This window comes from Myxine glutinosa, chromosome 7 (genome assembly GCF_964187855.1).
Source record: "Myxine glutinosa chromosome 7, kmMyxGlut1.1, whole genome shotgun sequence".
Lineage (NCBI taxonomy): Eukaryota > Metazoa > Chordata > Myxini > Myxiniformes > Myxinidae > Myxine > Myxine glutinosa.
The window spans coordinates 119,475,560-119,494,945 of NC_136267.1; the positions used below are offsets into that span (position 1 = coordinate 119,475,560).

The 19,386-nt window shown below is 43.6% G+C and overlaps 1 protein-coding gene across 7 annotated transcripts in view; it reads right to left on the bottom strand.

Annotated features, from left to right (window-relative positions):
• Window positions 1-19,386, bottom strand: part of ANO5 (anoctamin 5) — a 97,134-nt gene that overhangs the window by 68,997 nt on the left and 8,751 nt on the right. For 2 of the 7 annotated variants that reach the window (XM_068099828.2, XM_068099829.2), the window contains exons 3-4: window positions 18,396-18,425; window positions 2,882-2,926 (exon numbers count right to left, since the gene is read on the bottom strand). The exons of 2 other annotated variants lie outside the window; for them this stretch is intronic. In XM_068099828.2, coding sequence (XP_067955929.2) covers window positions 2,882-2,926; window positions 18,396-18,425 — 75 coding nt within the window. The remainder of the gene's footprint in view (window positions 1-2,881; window positions 2,927-18,395; window positions 18,426-19,386) is intronic. 3 more of the 7 variants (XM_078782197.1, XM_068099831.2, XM_068099832.2) reach the window with 2 other exon arrangements.

Sequence of the window (19,386 nt, forward strand, 5' to 3'; positions counted from 1 at the left end):
AAATCTAATCTTGTTATTGTCACCTAACCAACTCATATACCTAGTTTTGTCACAAGTCATCCACAACATTTTAAAGTATCCTGCGATATGTAGTTTTTGGTCCCATCTCCCAATGCGGAAGAATCACTTAAAAAAACTAAATATTTATTGTATCCGAATCCATATTCAGATCTTCACCAAAATCGAATCGATTAGTCCTTGTCACACACCCAACCAGTCTACCAAGTTTTGTCCAAATCCATCCATAACTTTTTGAGATGTCGTGCAATATGTCGGTTTTAGCCCCATCACTCAATGGTGAAGAATTACTTTAAAACGACAAGCCGGATCCACATCTGGATCTTCACCAAAAATGAACCAATTCTTCCTATCACACACCCTTTTTCTCCACCAAATTTCATCCGAATCCATCCATAACTTTTTGAGATATCCTGCTATATATCGTTTTTGGCCCCATCACCTAATGGTTAAGAATTACTTTTAAAATTATACTGGCTGGATCCGAATCCGGATCTTCACCAAAATCTAATCATTTAGTCCGTGTCACAAAAGCTACCTCTCTGCCAAATTTTGTCCAGATCCGTCCACAACTTTTTGAGATATCTTGTTCACAAACAGACAGCCAGACAAACAGACAGCCAGACAGGGGTGAAAACATAACCTCCATCCACCTTTGGTGGCGGAGGTACCGGTAATCATAATTGTATTGAGGAATTTCTGAAACCTCCTACCTACCTTACGACACCCGCTGGGACCCCAAAACGTTCCAAAGAAGGTTATTATATTTCCTTTTAGTAAAACATGCACCTGTAATGGTTACTATACGCTGTCTCCCTGTCATGTGTCCAGATCCTCAGCTCTGATTGTATGTCCCTCACAAACGTGCACCAGACAGACAAACGCTATTCCAGAGGACTTTGCCCGATGGGCTATGCCGTAAAAATTCACTGCACCCCGAGTACAATAACCAAGTTTTAACTCATGCCATCCAGCAGTTTAGGAGTGTATACAAAACAGACAGACATGAGACAGACACTATTACACAAATCTAATAAGATATGTATATTAGTTTTATTGCAGAGAATTAACGTATATTATTTTTTAGGACTTGAAAACCCACTCACCACACAAATGACAGCACAATACAATACACAGAGAATCGCCACTGGCACCAAAACAAATGGGGCTATTAATTTTTTTGAACCACCAGAAACACCACCGGGTACACCCCGAGTACAACCACAAAGTTTCAACGCATTCTGCCCCACAGTTTAGGAGTGGATAGATAACAGACAGACAGACAGACAGACAGACAGAGGCTAGCTTTGTATAAATAGATAAAATGGTCAAACATTTACTGGCACCTTGGAGAACGGCCGAGTATGTCGCACAGAGGCCGAGCATGTTCTTGGTATCTAATTGGCACATCGTTTGGGCATTTGTAGTTTATGGCTTACACTTGACTGCGTAAACTGTCATTCTTGTGTGGTGGAAATATTTTCAGGAACTTGTTGCTCCGATTCTATCCCACAATACCACAGTGTACCTGATGACCAATGCTGTTATCTATTGCCTGGTGCACTGCTCCCCGCATGCACATTTTCTACATCGTTAGTTGCTGGGCTGCACCTGAGGCCGACAATGGGATCGACATTACTGATTATCCGAAATGATATCAGAGGTGGATGGAAATGGTTGTACATGGTGCATCCAGATGGAAAAGGGATTATGTGAGAATGCAATATGCATCGACAGCCAAGCAGGGATGAATGTGCAGGATGAAAACGAAAGCAGTCACACAAAGCTAACTTGCACAGGAAAAATAGTAATAAAATAAATTGGACCACAACTTGTTCTTTAACAATGTGAAGCCATTTTACTCATTAGAAACACCACCTGCTCCCTCCAGGAGGAATTTCCTGTACTTCAATAGTTTTATAACTTACCCCACCCCAACCCCAACCCCAAGCCACTCCTGGGGGTGACATTACTATGGTGACAGTGTGATGGTGAGAAAAAGCTGACGAGGATGATTAATGGTTATTGGCATTACTTAAGTGGCCAATCTACACGTATTAAGTGTGATCACTTGTGCAGAGACAACTCAAACTCGCCTTGTCCCCAACTCCTCCAAGTTTTGTATTCAGCTGGAAGGACTTTGCTACATGTCGGGTTTAACCCACACTCTCTGCTAGCTTCCAACAACCAAAATGGCAGCACGTTAAATCTGCATTGACCATGAGGGCCCCTTGCTTGCTGACAAGGAGGGGACACATCGGGGGTATCCATTGGTGGAGGAAATAACTCTGCCAGGCCATGTATTCATGCACTCTGCAAATAGCATCTCCTTTTTCACAGCGAAATATATGTGCTCTCGGGTGCTCTGTTCATTCGAACACCACAGCGTACCCACATGAAGCCTTTTGCCAACTACAAGAAATTATTGCCGAATACAAAAGCCAAAAAAGCTTTCTGGATAAACGATATATAAACCCCAAGCCAAATCCATGCAGCAATCAAATCATTTTGGGGCCCAAAAAGGTACATATGGCAGCTTGAGCCAAACAAACTGGAAAACACCGAAGGAGTGCGAAGAGCAGCATGTCTTTACGTTCGTCTCTATCAGTTTGTGTTAATGTCTACTTGGAAGATGATCAGGGGTGGGAAGGTAAGAGGGGGAAAAATCAGGTGGTGTACAACACCCGTTTCGTCAATGACACGACCTTGTTGCAAAACAATAGCACAGAAGTAGTCGCAAAAATTTGTATTTTTCTCTATTACGATTTGGAATCACAAATGAGTCATCAATGTAGCTCATTTTCATAAATACAATTATCACTCCAAATCAAGAACTGTAGTTACACGAAGCGGTACAGCATACCATTTCTGCATGCGTGTCGTGAGGCCCCGATTCCTTCCGAAGCAGCTGTGAGGACAGAGGGCGGTGTTAGGAACAGAGCGGAAAAGGTGAGCAAGCAGAGGAAAGCACAGGGTGTGGATGAGAAAGGGACAAGCAAAGGGGAAAAGGATGTACGAGGCAGAGAGGGAGAGCGAGAGAGAAACAGAGAGAGACAGAGAGAGACAGAGAGAGAGAGAGACAGAGAGAGAGAGAGACAGAGAGAGAGAGAGACAGAGAGAGAGAGAGATATTTTGGCCTGGGAAAAAGGAGAGGGGAGGGAATGGCATGGGACAAAAAAGGCAAGTTCAATGTGAAGGGGTAACCAACAACAACTGGATGAGTAGGATTGTTAGGCAGGCAACGGATAAAATATAAGGGCTGGGTGTACATAGCAAAGTATGAGCTTGAGACGATACAGAGGGTGGTGAGAAATGAAAGGATGCGGGGGTGGGGTGGGAAGGAAGAGGCACGATGGGGTGGAACATTTGGAAACACAGAATGGAAAAGTGAGTGATCAGATGCAGCAAGAGATTCAAACAAAGTGGAGGATTAAAAAAAAAAAAACACCAAATGAAGCAATACCCCTGGAGCTCACCTGGTAGAATAAAGCAGTATACCACATCGACTAATGGTATTCGAAACAGAACCACGGTATTTTAAACTGATTTCAATGGTTGCTAACAGACAGGGGCAGCATGTAGAATCATGCAAATGTAATCATAAGACTTTTTTTTTTTTAACCTATTTTGGGGGGGCAACCCTCCTCTTCCCTCCCCAACTCCTCCCTCCAGTAGACCCATAAAGACCCCAATTTTTCTAAGGCAGTGAACAAACTTGTGGTGCATCAGGCATGAAGGTTGTGGTAAAGTTTCATTGAAATCGTCTGTGTAGTTTCAGAGAAGAAATCAAATACCTATTTTGGGGTGCAACCCCACATAGTCCCCCTTCGAGCCCAATTTTTGTTTAATGCCATGAACAAACTTTCGTACATCACGGGCTATGGAGGTTGTGCAATTTCAGAGAATAAAGCAAATACCTATGTCAGGGAGTGGAGGGGGTTACCCCAATTTTTGGAAACAGGGGGGGTTGCGGGGGGATCAAACCTGGACCCACTTTGACCCCGAATGACCCTCGTCGATCTTGACTTTCTTGATGCCATAAACAAATTTGAGTACGAATATAACAAATATCATTTTTAGCCAAGTTTGGTCACAATACCATCAGCCGTTTTAGAGAAGACGTTGAAAGTGTTTATGGATGGACAGACAGAGGGACAGATGATGCGCCATCCCGCAAGCTTCCCGGAACTACGTTCCAGTTGAGCTAAAAATGAGGGAGGAAATGCCGAGGAAGGAAGCGTGGAGGAAAATGGTGCTAGTGCAGTGTCAGAGTAGTGTGCCAAGAGAAAAGAAGCAGATAAAATGCAAAAAAAACAAATAATACATCAATGAGCAGAGCTAGAAATATGTTGGGGTGGAGGGAAGATACAGAGGGGGTATCTAAGGAAATTGATAGAGAAAAATCCAAATCAGGATAAAACCTCCTCAAAAAAAAAAAATATTTTTTTTTTTTTTCAAATTTTCAATTTTTTCAATTTCACATTTTTCATTCAGAGGGTTAAATGAAAGATCATCAATATTTGAATATATATATATATATACATATATATATCATATAATTATTGTATATATAAAGATCACCAAATATACATATATACAGTATATATATATATATATATATATATATATATATATATATATATATATATATATATATATACAGTATATATATATATATATATATATATATATATATATATATATATATATATATATATATATATATATATATATATATATATATATATATATTCAAATATTGATGATCTTTAATTTAACCCTCTGAATGAAAAATGTGATCAAACTGTTCATCATGGAAAACAGATATTCTTCTTCTTCCTAAAAAGAATTCTTATCTTATTCTTATCTCCACGCATGGCTGGTGGACTTCCTCTCTAGTCGTAGTCAACGTGTGGCCCTGAATGGGTTTCTCTTATCTCCTCTTCCTGTTCAGGCTGGAGTTCCCCAAGGCAGTGTTCTGGGCCCTGTGCTTTTTCTGGTCTTCATCAATGATCTCTCCGACTCTCTTGAAAATCCTCTCTATCTCTTTGCTGATGACTCGACTCTGTCGCTCCATTCCTCATCCCTCAGATCGGCAGTCTGCAGCCTCCTCACTCTCTGCAGACCTGGACAAAATCACAGACTGGGCAAACAAGGGAAACATGTCTTTCAATCCTGACAAATCTCACACTCTTACGATGTCTCTCCGAAAAGACCGAATGGACAACCCTCCCATCCACTTTCTGAATAATCCTCTCCAAGAAGTTCTGTCACTCAAGATTTTGGGTCTCACTATCTGCCATGATCTTTCCTGGGAAAACTACATTTCAAATCTGGCCTCCAAAGCCAGTCGCCGACTGGGCATCCTCCGTCGTGCGAAGTCCTTCCTTGGCACACCTGAGCTCCTCACCACATACAAGGCTTTCATCCGCAGCTCTATGGAATACTGTTCTCCCCTCTGGTCTGGTGCTCCTGCCTCACACTTAGCTCGTCTTCACGCTGTTGAAACCAAAGCGTTCAGAATCATTGGAATCTCCCGCGATGAAGCTAACTCCAAGGGCCTTTCACTCACTCACAGCAGGCAGGTTGGTGGTCTTTCCGTCTTCTACCGACTCCTCTCTGGCCTTGCCCCCCCAGCTCTCTCTGGGCTCTGTCCCCCAAATATTCCCACAGGTCGCACAAGATCTGCCTGCAACCCTCTTATGGTTAAACTGCCAAAATCAAGACTTTCTGCTCACCTTCACTCCTTCATTCCTCTTTTCTCCCACTTCTGGAACAAACTCCCTCACTCTCTTCAATCCCACTCCACCCTCCAGGTCTTTAAAACAGCTGTTCACCACCATCGCTTATCTTCCCCCATCCAAAACCTTGATCTTTTCTACCCCCGCTAATTTCACCCCAAATCCTACACTTTTTTGAAATACCAACTTCTGTCCTGGAAGTCCTTGGTCCAACCAACCTCCTCCCCCCCCCTTCCCACGCCTCCTTCCCCCAAGCCCCCTCCCTCCCACACTTCTCCCTGCTCTCAAATGTTGTGTTTGTGTGCTTCCCCTTCTCTCCCCATCTTGTCTTCCGCTCCGTCTTTTATATATTTTGTTTGTCTGGTCGATTTGTTTGTGAAATAAATGTTAGCTCTTTCACGAGCCTCGATTCAGTATACAAAAAAAGAAAAAAGAAAAAAAAGAGACCTCTCAGGAGTATTATCGCACTGAGATATGAACCACTTAGACTCTATCAATATATATAAAACACAGTTTGTTTGTGCGTGTGCGTGTGTGTGTGTGTGTGTGTGTGTGTGTGTGTAATGTTACCGATAGACTCCTTAACGGAGAGGCTCACGTACTTGATATTTGGCACAGACATGGCCATTGAGCCTGGGACGAACATGGCTGACCTAAAAATTTATTTCATAATATGTTTTTACCATATTTTTATCTCAGCGCGAAATATTATGACCGGAATCTGACCGGAAGCAGAGCAGCGCGCTGATTCGCTCAGAGCGATCACGTGATGTTCGTTGCCGCCATTAACTCATTTACGCGTTCGCACGTATTTCAGAGCGATTGCGTTTTTGCCGGGTACTTCTGCATGATTAGCATTTAGCATGATTTAGCATGTTTCACATAGATTTGTTTTCAGCGAGCAGAAGTACCCGGCATTGTACGAATAATATATCGATAGTGCCGTGTAGGGCGGAGGCGGAGTGATGCCGCTGTGGGAGGGACCGAGCAAGGTCGCTGTGGGCGGGACCGAGCAAGGTCGCTGTGGGCGGGGCCGAGAGCGGTTGCTGTGGGCGGGGCCGAGCGAGGTCTGCGTTAGTGCGTTGCCGTTGTCGTTGCCTGGTATAAAAAGATGGTGCTTGATGCTCTCTGCTTCAAGATACGGACTTGATGTCCGTATCTTTACAACAGACATTCCAATGATGATGATGATAAATGTAATACCACTCAAGGAAGGCCCACAACTCAAGAGAGTGGAAAAAAACAATAAAATGAACAAAAATACGGGGAAGGAGAAGCAACCACTCAGAAGAATGACAGAAAATCATTTCCCTTAAATGTACCGTGTTCACCAACTAGCACGACCAGATACAGGACACCAAAATAATTTCCCTTACACATATCGTGTCCACCAACCAGCAAGACCATACCACTTACCTCTGGATCAAACTGTATTTCAAATATTCAAACGGTTTTTACATGCTGCCGTCTCCTAGCAACCAATGAAATTTTTCAAAAATATTTATGTAGCTTCACTTTTCAAGGAGTATGAGCGTTCTATATATTTTCAATTCAGTGCGCCCGACCCGCTCACGTACTTGATTTGTGGCATAGACATGGCCATTGGGCCTTCACGGTGTAATTTGTGCGAGGCTTTTATCCGAGTGAGCTTGAGTCGAGAGGGCGAATGTACGGGTTGGGAATGTACGGGTCTCCCTTCCCCCGCCTGGCAACGCCGGTACTGGAGGGCGTCCCTCACCCTCCCCATCCCCTCTTCCCCTCCGGCCCCTCCCTCCTCCCACCTCTCCCCCCTCCCACCCCCTCCCCTCACCCTCCCCATCCCCCCCTCTTCTCCCCTCCTCCCCCTCCCACTCTTCTCCCCTCCCCCCTCCCCTCCCCCCCATTCCCCTCCCCTCCGTTCCCCTCCCCTCCCCCCCGTTCCCCTCCCCTCCCCCCGTTCCCCTCCCCTCCCCTCCCCTCCCCCCCGTTCCCCTCCCCTCCCCTCCCCCCCGTTCCCCTCCCCTCCCCTCCCCCCCGTTCCCCTCCCCTCCCCTCCCCCCCGTTCCCCTCCCCTCCCCCCCATTCCACTCCCCTCCCCTCCCCCCCGTTCCCCTCCCCTGCCCTCCCCCCCGTTCCCCTGCCCTCCCCCCCCCCGTTCCACTCCCCTCCCCCCCCCCGTTCCCCCCCCTCCCCTCCCCTCCCCCGCCCGGCAATGCCGGGTACTTCTGCTAATAGTTTATAAACTTCCCGCATTAAACATTCTTTGCGAATAACCTTCCCCTCATAACTGCATATGAAATAGGTTCTGGGCTATGTTGCTGAATAAATGTGACACACAGGGTGAAAGGTCATCAATTCTGATTCTGATGTACCATACTCTTGTCTGTCACAGAGCGTCGATGCTGCTGAAGCAGTTTCTCAAAAAGGGTTAAACTGGGTGGTTTGCCATTGCCTTCTCAACAGTAGTTTTGAATTTGTAATTGTAATTTGTTTATTTGTTTATTTGGGCAGGAATTTGTAATTTGTTCATGGTACCGGCATTAGCTCACCTACTCTTCATGAAGGACACCATGGGGTCTTTAAAGTCCACCAACTAATTCCGTAAGACGGGGCACCCAATTTAACGTCCATTCAAGAAACGGCACACCCTGTGAATCACCCTGCCTGTGAAACACCAGGATATAGCTGGATCGGGACTTGAACCCAATGTAGATAGCTTAGAAATAAGTGTGTACCTCTCGGCCTTCCTGCCAGCCCCAGGTCAATATCGTTAAGAAATATATTGGCACTTAAAGCAATATACTCAAATGAAGCATGTCAGAACTGTTTTTAAAACTTCATTACAAATATTCAATTTGATAAATTAAAAGAAAATACTTACATGAACGCTCACAAATGTTATCGTGAATAGTTTCAAAGTGCAAATACGGTTGGTTATACATGTATCTCAACCCAGTCCTAAAGGACATTTGTGCCATGGCAAACGGTAGTGGAAACTGCTGTGCTGCTGATCCACATAGGGTGGGCGAAACATGTTCACAGTTGTGCTCCACCCAGTCATTGTAAAATGAACCCACCATCAGGCTTTAAAATATAATAATAAATAAATAACGATGCTGCGGTAGGAGCCACAGGAAAGCCCATTGGTTGTTGTGACATCACAGGAATGCTCAAGTTAAAGAACCACTTTTTATCATGATGGAGATATTAGTTTGGAGATCACCTTCAGAGGATAAGGTTTCATTTTTAACCATTAAATTTACATGAAGAAACTACTTCAAGTTTAAAGAAAACTCAGTTAATGAGAAACAATCCTCTTAAGATTGTCTGAGATCGAGGTCACTAGTGGCCATAATGAATGGGGCATAAAACAGTAATCAAAGTCAATCTTGTTTTATTAGCTCCACCAAAGGTGGATGGAGGTTATGTTTTCACCTCTGTCCATTTGTTTGTCTGCGAGCAGGATATCTCAAAAAGTTATGGACGGATTTGGATGAAATTTGGTGGACAGGTGTGACAAGCACGGATTGGTTCAATTTTCATGAAGATCTGGATCACGATACGAGAATAGGACCAAAAGCAATATATAGCACAACATCTCAAAAGGTTGTGGATAGATTATTGCAAAACTTGGTGGATGAGTTGGGCAAAAGCCGATGAGATTTTGGTTAAGGTCCAGATGCGGATCCAGCATATCAGTGTTCAGCGTGGCAGAGTGCTGTTGTAGTATTTCAAGAGAGGCTGGTGCAACATTTATAATGTAATAACTTGACCTTTCTAGCAAAGATGCACATTAGTTTCTCTTCTTCATAATGATTGAAGCACCACTGACATCACACAATAACTAGCCTGTCCCCCACACAGTGGCAGACAGGGTTTTTCAATTGCGTGTGTGTGTGTATGTATGTGTGTGCATGTCTAAGCCACAACCATTTTTTTTTTAACAATTTGAGGTTTTGTCAATTTTTAACAAACACTTATTATGAGAACATGGAGAAAATCAATAAATAAAATGTATCCTTTTACCTCCGCTACCAAAGGTGGATGGAGGTTATGTTTTCACCCCTGTCTGTTTCTGTCTGTCTGTTTGTTTGTTTGTGAACAAAATATCTAAAAAGGTTGTGGACGGATTCGGACGAAATTTGGCAGAGATGTAGCGTATGTCACAAGGACAAAATGATTCGATTTTGGTGAAGATCCTCATTCGGATCCGGCTACTATAAATTTTTTAAAGTGATTCTTCACCATTGGGAGATAGGGCCAAAAACGATACATAGCAGGATATCTCAAAACATTGTGGACGGATTTGGACGAAACTTGGTGCATAGGTTGTGTGTGTGACAAGGAAGAATCGATTCGATTTTGGTGAAGATCTGAATATAGATTCGGATATGATAATTATTTAATTCATTAAGTGATTCTTCACCATTGGGAGATAGAATATCTCAAAAAGTTGATGATGGCTTTGGACGAAACATGTTGGACAGGTTGTGTGTGTGACAAGGAAGAATCGATTCGATTTTGGTGAAGATCTGAATATGGATTCGGATATGAGAATTATTTAAGTTTTTAAGTGATTCTTCACCATTGGGAGATATGGCCAACCAGGCAGAGGTATGCTCTCTACTGAGTGCCGTTCTAGTGTTTGAGTACAAAGCGTACATGGACGAGCTTTGCATTTGGGACACTTTTTAGTTATTTGTATTAATTGGGTTGACAGAGCGAATATAGAGATATAAAATCAATCATATATCAAATGCAGAAATCATTCGTCTTTATTTCCAACACTCGCTCCCTCCCACCCCACCCCGAAAAATAATGCTTTCATTGACCAACTCAAAACGTTTTGACAGGAATTTCTTTCCATTACATCACTGTGTAATCACTATTAGCAACTACTTTGTGGTTGCTTGCAGTGATCATCATAATAGCAAAGTAATGTAACAATCGACTTGGGTGTCATTACCCAGCAACTCCATTTGTTTAACTAACTGACTTAACCATTATAACACCAGTTAGAATAGCATCGAGGGGTTGGGGGGAGCTGGAGTAAAGGGAGGACATGGGCTATGAGTAAATGGACGAGAATGGAAGAGGGTGAGGGAGTAAATTTTTTATGAGAGCCAATCAAAGGAGATGCACAAGTAAATGGACAGCATCGCAAAAAAAAAAAAAAAAAAAATACAGGTCTCATCAACTAGTCCTTGTGAATGGACAAATGATAACTCGAGCAGCACTCATTAGAGAGCATACCTCCGCCAGGTTGAACAGTTTACGTTTTGTATCCCACTGATAGGCCGGATTTGTATCCGGACCTGATCCAAAATCTAATCGGCTTATTCTTGTTGCCGAACTAACTCATCCACCAAATTTTGTCAGAAGGCGTCCGCAACTTTTTGAAATATGTTATTTATCGTTCTTGGCCCAATCACTCAATGGTGAAGAATCACTTAGAAATTAAAAAATTATCGCATCCGGAACCCGGATTCAGATCTTCACCAAAATCCAACAGATTCATTATTATCAAATACCCAACCTGTCCACCAAGTTTTGTTCGAATCCGTCCACAACTTTTTGAAATATCACGCTATACATCAGTTTGTTTTGGGTTTTTTTGCCCTATCTCTCAATGGTAAAGAATCACTTAAAAAATTTATTGGATCCAGATCTGGATACACACCGTTTAGAAGAAACTACAATATGACAAATAACCAAGTTTTTATTTTCTTTTTTATCTTACAACTTTACACCATAATCACAAGTCACTGTTGCCTCCATAGCCAAAGATGCCCAATCACATGACATTGTAGAAGTTTATGGGGTGGGGGTTGCTGTCCAAAAAACAACCATACTGGGATATCTTTATCAAGGGATATCCAAGAAGGCTAGAGGACTTTCTCGAGGAAAAAAAATCAAACTAAACAAGAAGACGTCATACAAAGCATGATACATACTTGCAAAATCCACCTCTCCCCAATTGCCATGGACACATCACATTGTACATTTCATCGAGATTAAAATTGACGATCTTAATGAAAGCTCGGGTCAATCGGATGAAAATTGACGATTTTTCAGATGATGATTTTAGAAGTTTGGCCTTGAGTTGACCTTTGACCTCAAAAAGTTGGTTTCCCAATTTAGTGACTCGATATGCAAATGCTGTTCAATTTTCAAGTCAATCGGATGAAAAAAATGACAATTTTAGAAATTTGACCTCAAGGTGACCTTTGACCTCAAAATCAATTGGCTTCTTCCTTATGACCAACTCTACCATTTGGTGAAGTTTTGTGAAGCTCGGTGTAAAATTGTGACCTGTAGGCGATTGACAGACAGAGACACAGACAGACAGAATAACGCACAAGACGAACCAATACACTTGAAAAATCTTCGATTTTGCAAGTAAAAAGTGTGCATACCTCTAGTCTAGACTATTCGGCCAGCACACAACAACATTACTATCACCTGACATACAGTAGACATATAATCAAGATCTAGAACATATTAAATTTATCCAAGAAATTTCGTCCAATTTCTCTCTTCCACTACCGAAGTTACCACAAAAGGGTCCTGCACCATTTTAATGTAATGAGTAATGACTGACTCAGTGGTACTCCTGTAAACATTAGAATGAAAATGACAAAATATGAACCAGTGTTGTTCCTTCCTACAGTACAACATGCTAAACAAGTAAATTTAGTCGTAACCTTTTCAAGGAATTCAAAATGGCACGACCTCTGTAAGCTTGTGATAAAATGCAATGCATTGGAATTTGGAAAGAGGTACAAAATGCAAGTAATGGCGTAATGCTGAGATAGTGTACAAGGACTTTGAGAAAGTGATCTCGCAAGATCACGGCGAGGTCACGTCTTTTCGAAGCTGCTCCATGCGCTCACGCTCTCGAAGCTAAGTGATCTTTCAAATCGTGTTTTTGTCGAGACTGTATCTATCTTTCGGTGTGTGTACCTATAGTGTATCTTTTGGAAAATTTTCGGTGCTAATTTTTCGTACATGTATACACAATCGTCGGTTAATGGTATCGAGTATTCTGCGGCCTAGTACTCGTAGGCTTAGACTACCGTACCGTCTCTGACCTTGTGGTTTTGGTTTTCTCTCAGCGATTCGTCGAATGCGCTGAAATTATTTTCGTTCTCCGTTTCGTACCAGTCGTTCACCCCGTACCTCCTTGTTTAATATCTGTACTCACAAAAAAAAAAAAAAAAAAACCCCCAAAAAAACATTTCCTTCCCAGGTCTTATTCGTTTATTTGTTGTTCTTTTTGTTCGTTCGTTCTTCGTTCGCGATCACGCGGTTAGAAATGTATAATCTCTCCCCTGAACAACTATTTTCTCTCATATATTATAACACCCTTTTCTTCTTTTCCTACAAAAGGATGCTTTCGTCTTGCTCACCAAATCCATTCATTCCAAAAAATATATATAATACCATCTCTTACAGTTCCTCCTTTCTAAATTCCCTAAACTATCCAGAACTCCACCCCTCCTCCAGTGTCCTCAAACGTATTTTTGACTCGAAGGTCTCAAACTCATTTTGCAAAAAATGTTCGTTTCCCATGAATCGTACATTTTTCAAAATCCAATCTCACCCCTCCCCTCCAAATCCTCCCCATCACCCATCCCTTTCAAATCTCCCCCCTTGCCCCTTCCCTCCTAAACTCCCGCCACACCCCTCCCCTCCGAGACTCTCCCTCGCTCCTCCCCTCCTAGACTCCCCTCTCACCCCTCCTCCTCAAAGCATCCTCCCTGCTTCTTCCCCCTTCCAACTTTCACCTTCATCTCCCCAAACCTTCTGCCTCGCTCTTCCCCCTCCTCAAATAACACCTCACTGTGCCTCACCCAATCTCCATCAAACCTTTTGTCCGCCCCATTCTTCCCTTTCTCCAAGCTATTCTGAAATCTCTGAAATCTCTGACACACCTTCAACAGCTCTCCCTACCTCTTCCTCCTCTTCCACATCTTACCCTACCCCTCCACCCCCCTGTTCTGGACCCGATGCTCCCCCTTCCTCTTCATTAACGGTATGGACCTCAAACATCTGGGGCCTTCGCTCAAACTTGACTGACCTCTCCATACAGGTTGCTTCAGACAAACCAGATGTGATCTGCTTAACAGAAACTTTCCTCCTTCATGATGTCTCTGATGCCTTGGTATCTCTCCCAGGTTACTCCCTCCTCCGGTATGATAGACCTGAGCTTCGTCCTGGAGGTGGGGTTGCTATCTTTATAAAAAACTCTCTTCCTCACTCGCCCTCCACTGCCCTCTCTCCACCTCACCCCCAGGAATACCTTTGGCTACGGCTTCCCCTTCGCTCCCACCTTTTGTTCATATGTGTGTTGTACCGTCCACCAAACAGCGATGACTCCATCTACATCTCACTGTCTGATAATATGGACCAACTTCTATCTACCCATCCCAACTCTCTCTTCCTCATATGTGGTGATTTCAATTGTCACCATGCCAGTTGGCTGGGTGTGGGTACCTCTCTCACCAGCCATGGCTCTTCAGCAAAGGACTTCTGCGACTCACTGGGACTGACACAATCTGTCAATTTCCCGACCCGGATCTCAGTCAACGGAGCATCTTCTCTTCTGGATTTGGTAATGACAAACTTCCCTGAAAATGTCTGCTGCTCTTCTTCTGCTCCAATCGGCTCATCTGATCATGTGCTTGTCAAAGTGGACATCTCTCTGACCATTCTCAGAGAGCCTCCGCAGCGTCGACGAGTCTGGCATTTCACTCAGGCCAACTGGCACGGTCTTCAAGCAGCCATCAATCATCTGGACTGGTCTCCCATCTCTACCGCCTCTGACATCAACTCATCCTGGGAATTCTTTCAAAGTAAATTGCTCTCTCTCATGCACAGATTTATACCATCTCGTCTTCAGTTGTCATACCCTTCCTCCCGTCCATGGTACACGGAATCTTGTGGTGAGGCTGTTGCCCTGAAACAACTTGCTTTCGTCTCCTGGAAAGCAAATCCAACGGAAGGAAATCTCATTTCCTTTCACAAAGCCCGAAACAAGTGTGTGTCCACCCTCAGGAGAGCCAGGAAACAATATCTCACCATTCTCAAGACCGAACTCTCTTATCTGTCTCCCTCTTCCAAATCCTGGTGACGTCTGGTCAAATCTGTTTCTGGTGTTTGTTCCCCCTCCATCCCCTCCCTCACCTCAAACGGCTTAACGGCTGACTCCGCACGTGAAAAAGCTGAATGCCTCAACTCTGTGTTTGCCTCTAAATCTTGTGTCCCAAACCCATCCCTCTCTGTACCCACCGTACCCAGTCGTACCCAGCTGCTCCTGGACTCTGTGTCCTTTCCTCCTGACAAGGTGGAAAAGTTTCTGTCAACCCTCGACTCTGATTCTGCAACTGGTCCTGACGGCATCAGCCCACGGGTCCTAAAATCATGTTCTTCTGCTCTTTCACTCCCTCTTTCTGTTCTCTTCACCCTCTCTTTTGCTCAAGGTCATCTGCCATCTGCTTGGAAATCAGCCAACATCACCGCTTTGCACAAAAAAGGTGCAAAAACAGATCCCAGCAACTACAGACCAATCAGCCTTCTCCCAATTATCAGCAAAGTCATGGAATCCATCATTGCTTCAGATATTAAATCTTTCCTCTTCTCCAATGGCTTGATCTCTGATCATCAATTCAGTTTCAGACCTGGTCACTCTACTCTGGACATGCTGCTTCTGCTTTCTCAACAATGGATGGAGGTCCTCAACGCCAAACAGGAAATTAGAGCTGTCTCCCTTGACATTTCACGTGCCTTCGATACGGTCTGGCACCCTGCTCTGCTCACCAAACTCTCCTGCTTTGGTATCCATGGAAATCTCCACGCATGGCTGGCGGACTTCCTCTCTGGTCATAGTCAACGTGTGGCCCTGAATGGGTTTCTCTCATCTCCTCTTCCTGTTCAGGCTGGAGTTCCCCAAGGTAGTGTTCTGGGCCCTGTGCTTTTTCTGGTCTTCATCAATGATCTCTCTGACTCTCTTGAAAATCCTCTCTATCTCTTTGCTGACGACTCTACTCTCTGTCGCTCCATTCCTCATCCCTCAGATCGGCAGTCTGCAGCCTCCTCACTCTCTGCAGACCTGGACAAAATCACAGACTGGTCAAACAAGTGGAACATGTCTTTCAATCCTGACAAATCTCACACTCTTACAATGTCTCTCCGAAAGGACCGACTGGACAACCCTCCCATCTACTTTCTCAACAATCCTCTCCAAGAAGTTCTGTCGCTCAAGCTTTTGGGTCTCACTATCTGCCATGATCTTTCTTGGGAAAACCACATTTCCAAGCTGGCCTCCAAAGCCAGTCACCGACTGGGCATCCTCTGTCGTGCGAAGTCCTTTCTTGGCACACCTGAGCTCCTCGCCACATACAAGGCTTTCATCCGCAGCTCAATGGAATACTGTTCCCTCCTCTGGGCCGGTGCTCCTGCCTCACACCTAGCTCGGCTTCACGCTGTTGAAACCAAAGCTTTCAGAATCATTGGAATCTCCCGCGATGAAGGTAACTCCGAGGGCCTTTCACTCACCCACCGCAGGCAGGTTGTTGGTCTTTCTGTCTTCTACCGACTCCTCTCCGGCCTTGCTCCCCCAGCTCTCTCTGTGCTCTGTCCCCCCAGTGTTCCTTCAGGTCGCACAAGATCTGCCTGCAACCCTCTTATGGTTAAACTGCCAAAGTCTAGGCTCTCTGCTCACCTTCACTCTTTCATTCCCCTTTTCTCCCGCCTCTGGAACAAACTCCCCCACTCCCTTCAATCCCACTCCTCCCTCCAGGTCTTTAAAACAGCTGTTCACCACCATCTCTTATCTTCCCCCATCGAAAACCTTGATCTTTTCTACCCCCGGTAATTCTCCCCAGAGTCCTTGCAGTGTTCATATGTTTATTCCTCTCCCACCTCCCCCCAAGTCCTCCCGATGTCCCTGCTCTCAAATGTTGTGTTTGTGTCCTTCCCCCTCTTCCCCCTCTCTTTTGTGTCCTTCCCCCTCTCTCCCCATCTTGTCTGCCGCTCCCCTTGTTTTTTGTGTTTTGTGTGTCGGTTTGCCTTTTTGTGTGATTAATGTTAGCTCTTTCACGAGCCTCGATCTTGTATACAAAAAACAAAAAAAAAAAAAAGGACATTGGGTAGAGTTATTTTGATGTTATCCCCACCTGAAGACGAAGTACATTCACAATTTATTAAAGGTTTCATTATTTATTTTTGAACTAGTACCAACGACTATTCCACACGTGGGCTGGCAGAAAAGCTTAGAGGTATGCATCTTCAACTTTGAACTGTCTAGTCTGGGTTTGAATCGCAACCAAGCTATAAACTACCATACTGGTGTTTCACATGCAGGGCGAGCAATAGAGATGTGTGTGCCATCCACCAAGGGGCGTCAAGCTGGGTATCTCATCTGCTGCCCTGAACTGGTTGACATCACAGATACCACGGTGTCGTTCGCAAAGAGTAGGTGAGTTAAAGGCACACCCTGAACAACTTACAAATTCCGGCCCCGACTGACTGTTGGGACGGCAAAAGCAAACCACTTTGGCAAGAGACCAATTTGACAGCGCCGACATTGTCAAAAGTATGGTGTATTTATGATGATTCAACACAAGACCGATTCTGTGAAGGATCAATGAAGAGTGCTTAAAAAGAAAGTTACAGGAATGCTGAAGTAGGTGCATCCATCCATTCAATAAATTCCAGAAGGAAAGAGCTTGTACCATTCAGGAAGTTTTACATACTATACATAATAAACCCAGTCCTGAATCCTTTTGATCATACATCATTGTAGTCTCTCTTATTCATAACCAGTAGGTTAAACAGGAGATAACATAAGTCACTCAATGCTGCAACCAATACATTTTTAAGGAAATGGTTGAGGAGACACCAATGGGGAAGTGCCACCAGCTCCTACTACCGTTCTTTCAACATTTCCGTGCTCATTTCAAACGAGAGCACCACTACGTCCATGATGTGCATACTGAGATACAGAAGGAATGCCGAATCAAAATGATTATAAAAGCGCTCTTCAGGGAAAAAGCACCAAAATTCCACAGCTATAATCACCGTTTGATAAACTTTGGCAATTAACAACAGTGGCACATATCCAGGACAGCCTCTCAAAATTACATTTGCTTCACTTTACACAAAACCTCTCCCATAGCATTCATAGAATATCAAGTAGTATCCATAACCCATTTAGCAACCCATGCTGTGGTATTAAAATTACCTTCCAATTTCACCATTTCACTTTGCACACTAACTTTCACACTCATCATTCTGTAATCCTAAATTTGGAGCAAACATCAATCTTAACTATTAAGATAGACCTTAAAATGGCTTATAGAAAACAAGGGAGGATGATAAAGGGCATAAAAGTTCATCGAAAGAAACACTGACAAACTTGCATTTTGAAGCTCAGAAAAGAAAGGAAACTAGTCCACAACTTCAGCTCAGCAGACCTTCAAACCCAACAAAGCAACATCACAGCGGACGGATGCACGAGCGTGGAAACCAATCCCAGAAACCAGTTTTAGATTTAGAAACAGAAAAAAACAATGCCAAAGAGTACCCATCAGAAATTAGTAAAATGAGAAGAGCCAATAAACCCAAGGAAGTCAAAATGGTCATGAACGTACTTACCAAGTTGCTGGAACCCACTGATGGAGAACCCTGCAAGATCAGCCCAGGGTAGTGAACTACAGAAATCAGTACCAGAGGAACTGTGGCCACAAGTCAATCATTTCTCCATTTTATTCTCACCAACAGTCTGCATTGGTGTTCTGTGTCTGGTAATCATATCTTTACCTAAAGGCATAGTTACAGCATGCTCAATTACCTTTTGGGACACTTAATATACTTATAACGTTCTTAGAACATAGAAGCACAGGGATCGTGTACTCTCTCACAACAGATGAAGACCTTAAGCTTTCTTTAATCTTCTCTTGCCTCCCTTAACCTACCACTTCCTTTTAGTGACAAGGACACTTTATTGCCATCAGAGAGGTTCAGTTGGTTCAAATCGGATTGAAGGAGGTCACAGAATCAAGGATTTAGATTCCAAATCTCAGGAAACCCGAGATCATTTTTAAGAGAACTACCAAGTCATGATTGGATCGTCTGTAAAACCCAGATAGTTCACAAATGATCTTTAGGCAGAAGGTAATCAGTGTCTGCCCTACGTGGTCTGAGAGACCAGTTTACACATTACGGTTGACACTGAACACTCTATGGGAATTTGGGATGGGCATCAAAATACAGGGTGTTCATAAAGTTTCTATCTATTTCAGAGAAATAACGGGTAACTGTTAAATTCAATTATAAAACGATAGAAGGTATACATTTATTGAATACTTAAGAATAAGGTTCTACATGTGCACCAACAATATCTCGACAGAGCTCAAATCTTCCAACTTTTCTGATGCAAATGTGATGTCAAAATTTTGCAGACAGTTGAATTGGGCAGCCTGAGTCTATGTGATGCAGCACGAATTGACATGCGTGGTTCTTCCACGATAGCATTTTGTACTGCATCTACAGCATGTTCTGAGACACGTGGACGTCCAGATCTTGGTTCATCATTACAGATCCTGTTCTTTTGAATTTATTCAACAATTTGCATATTGTCTTGTCT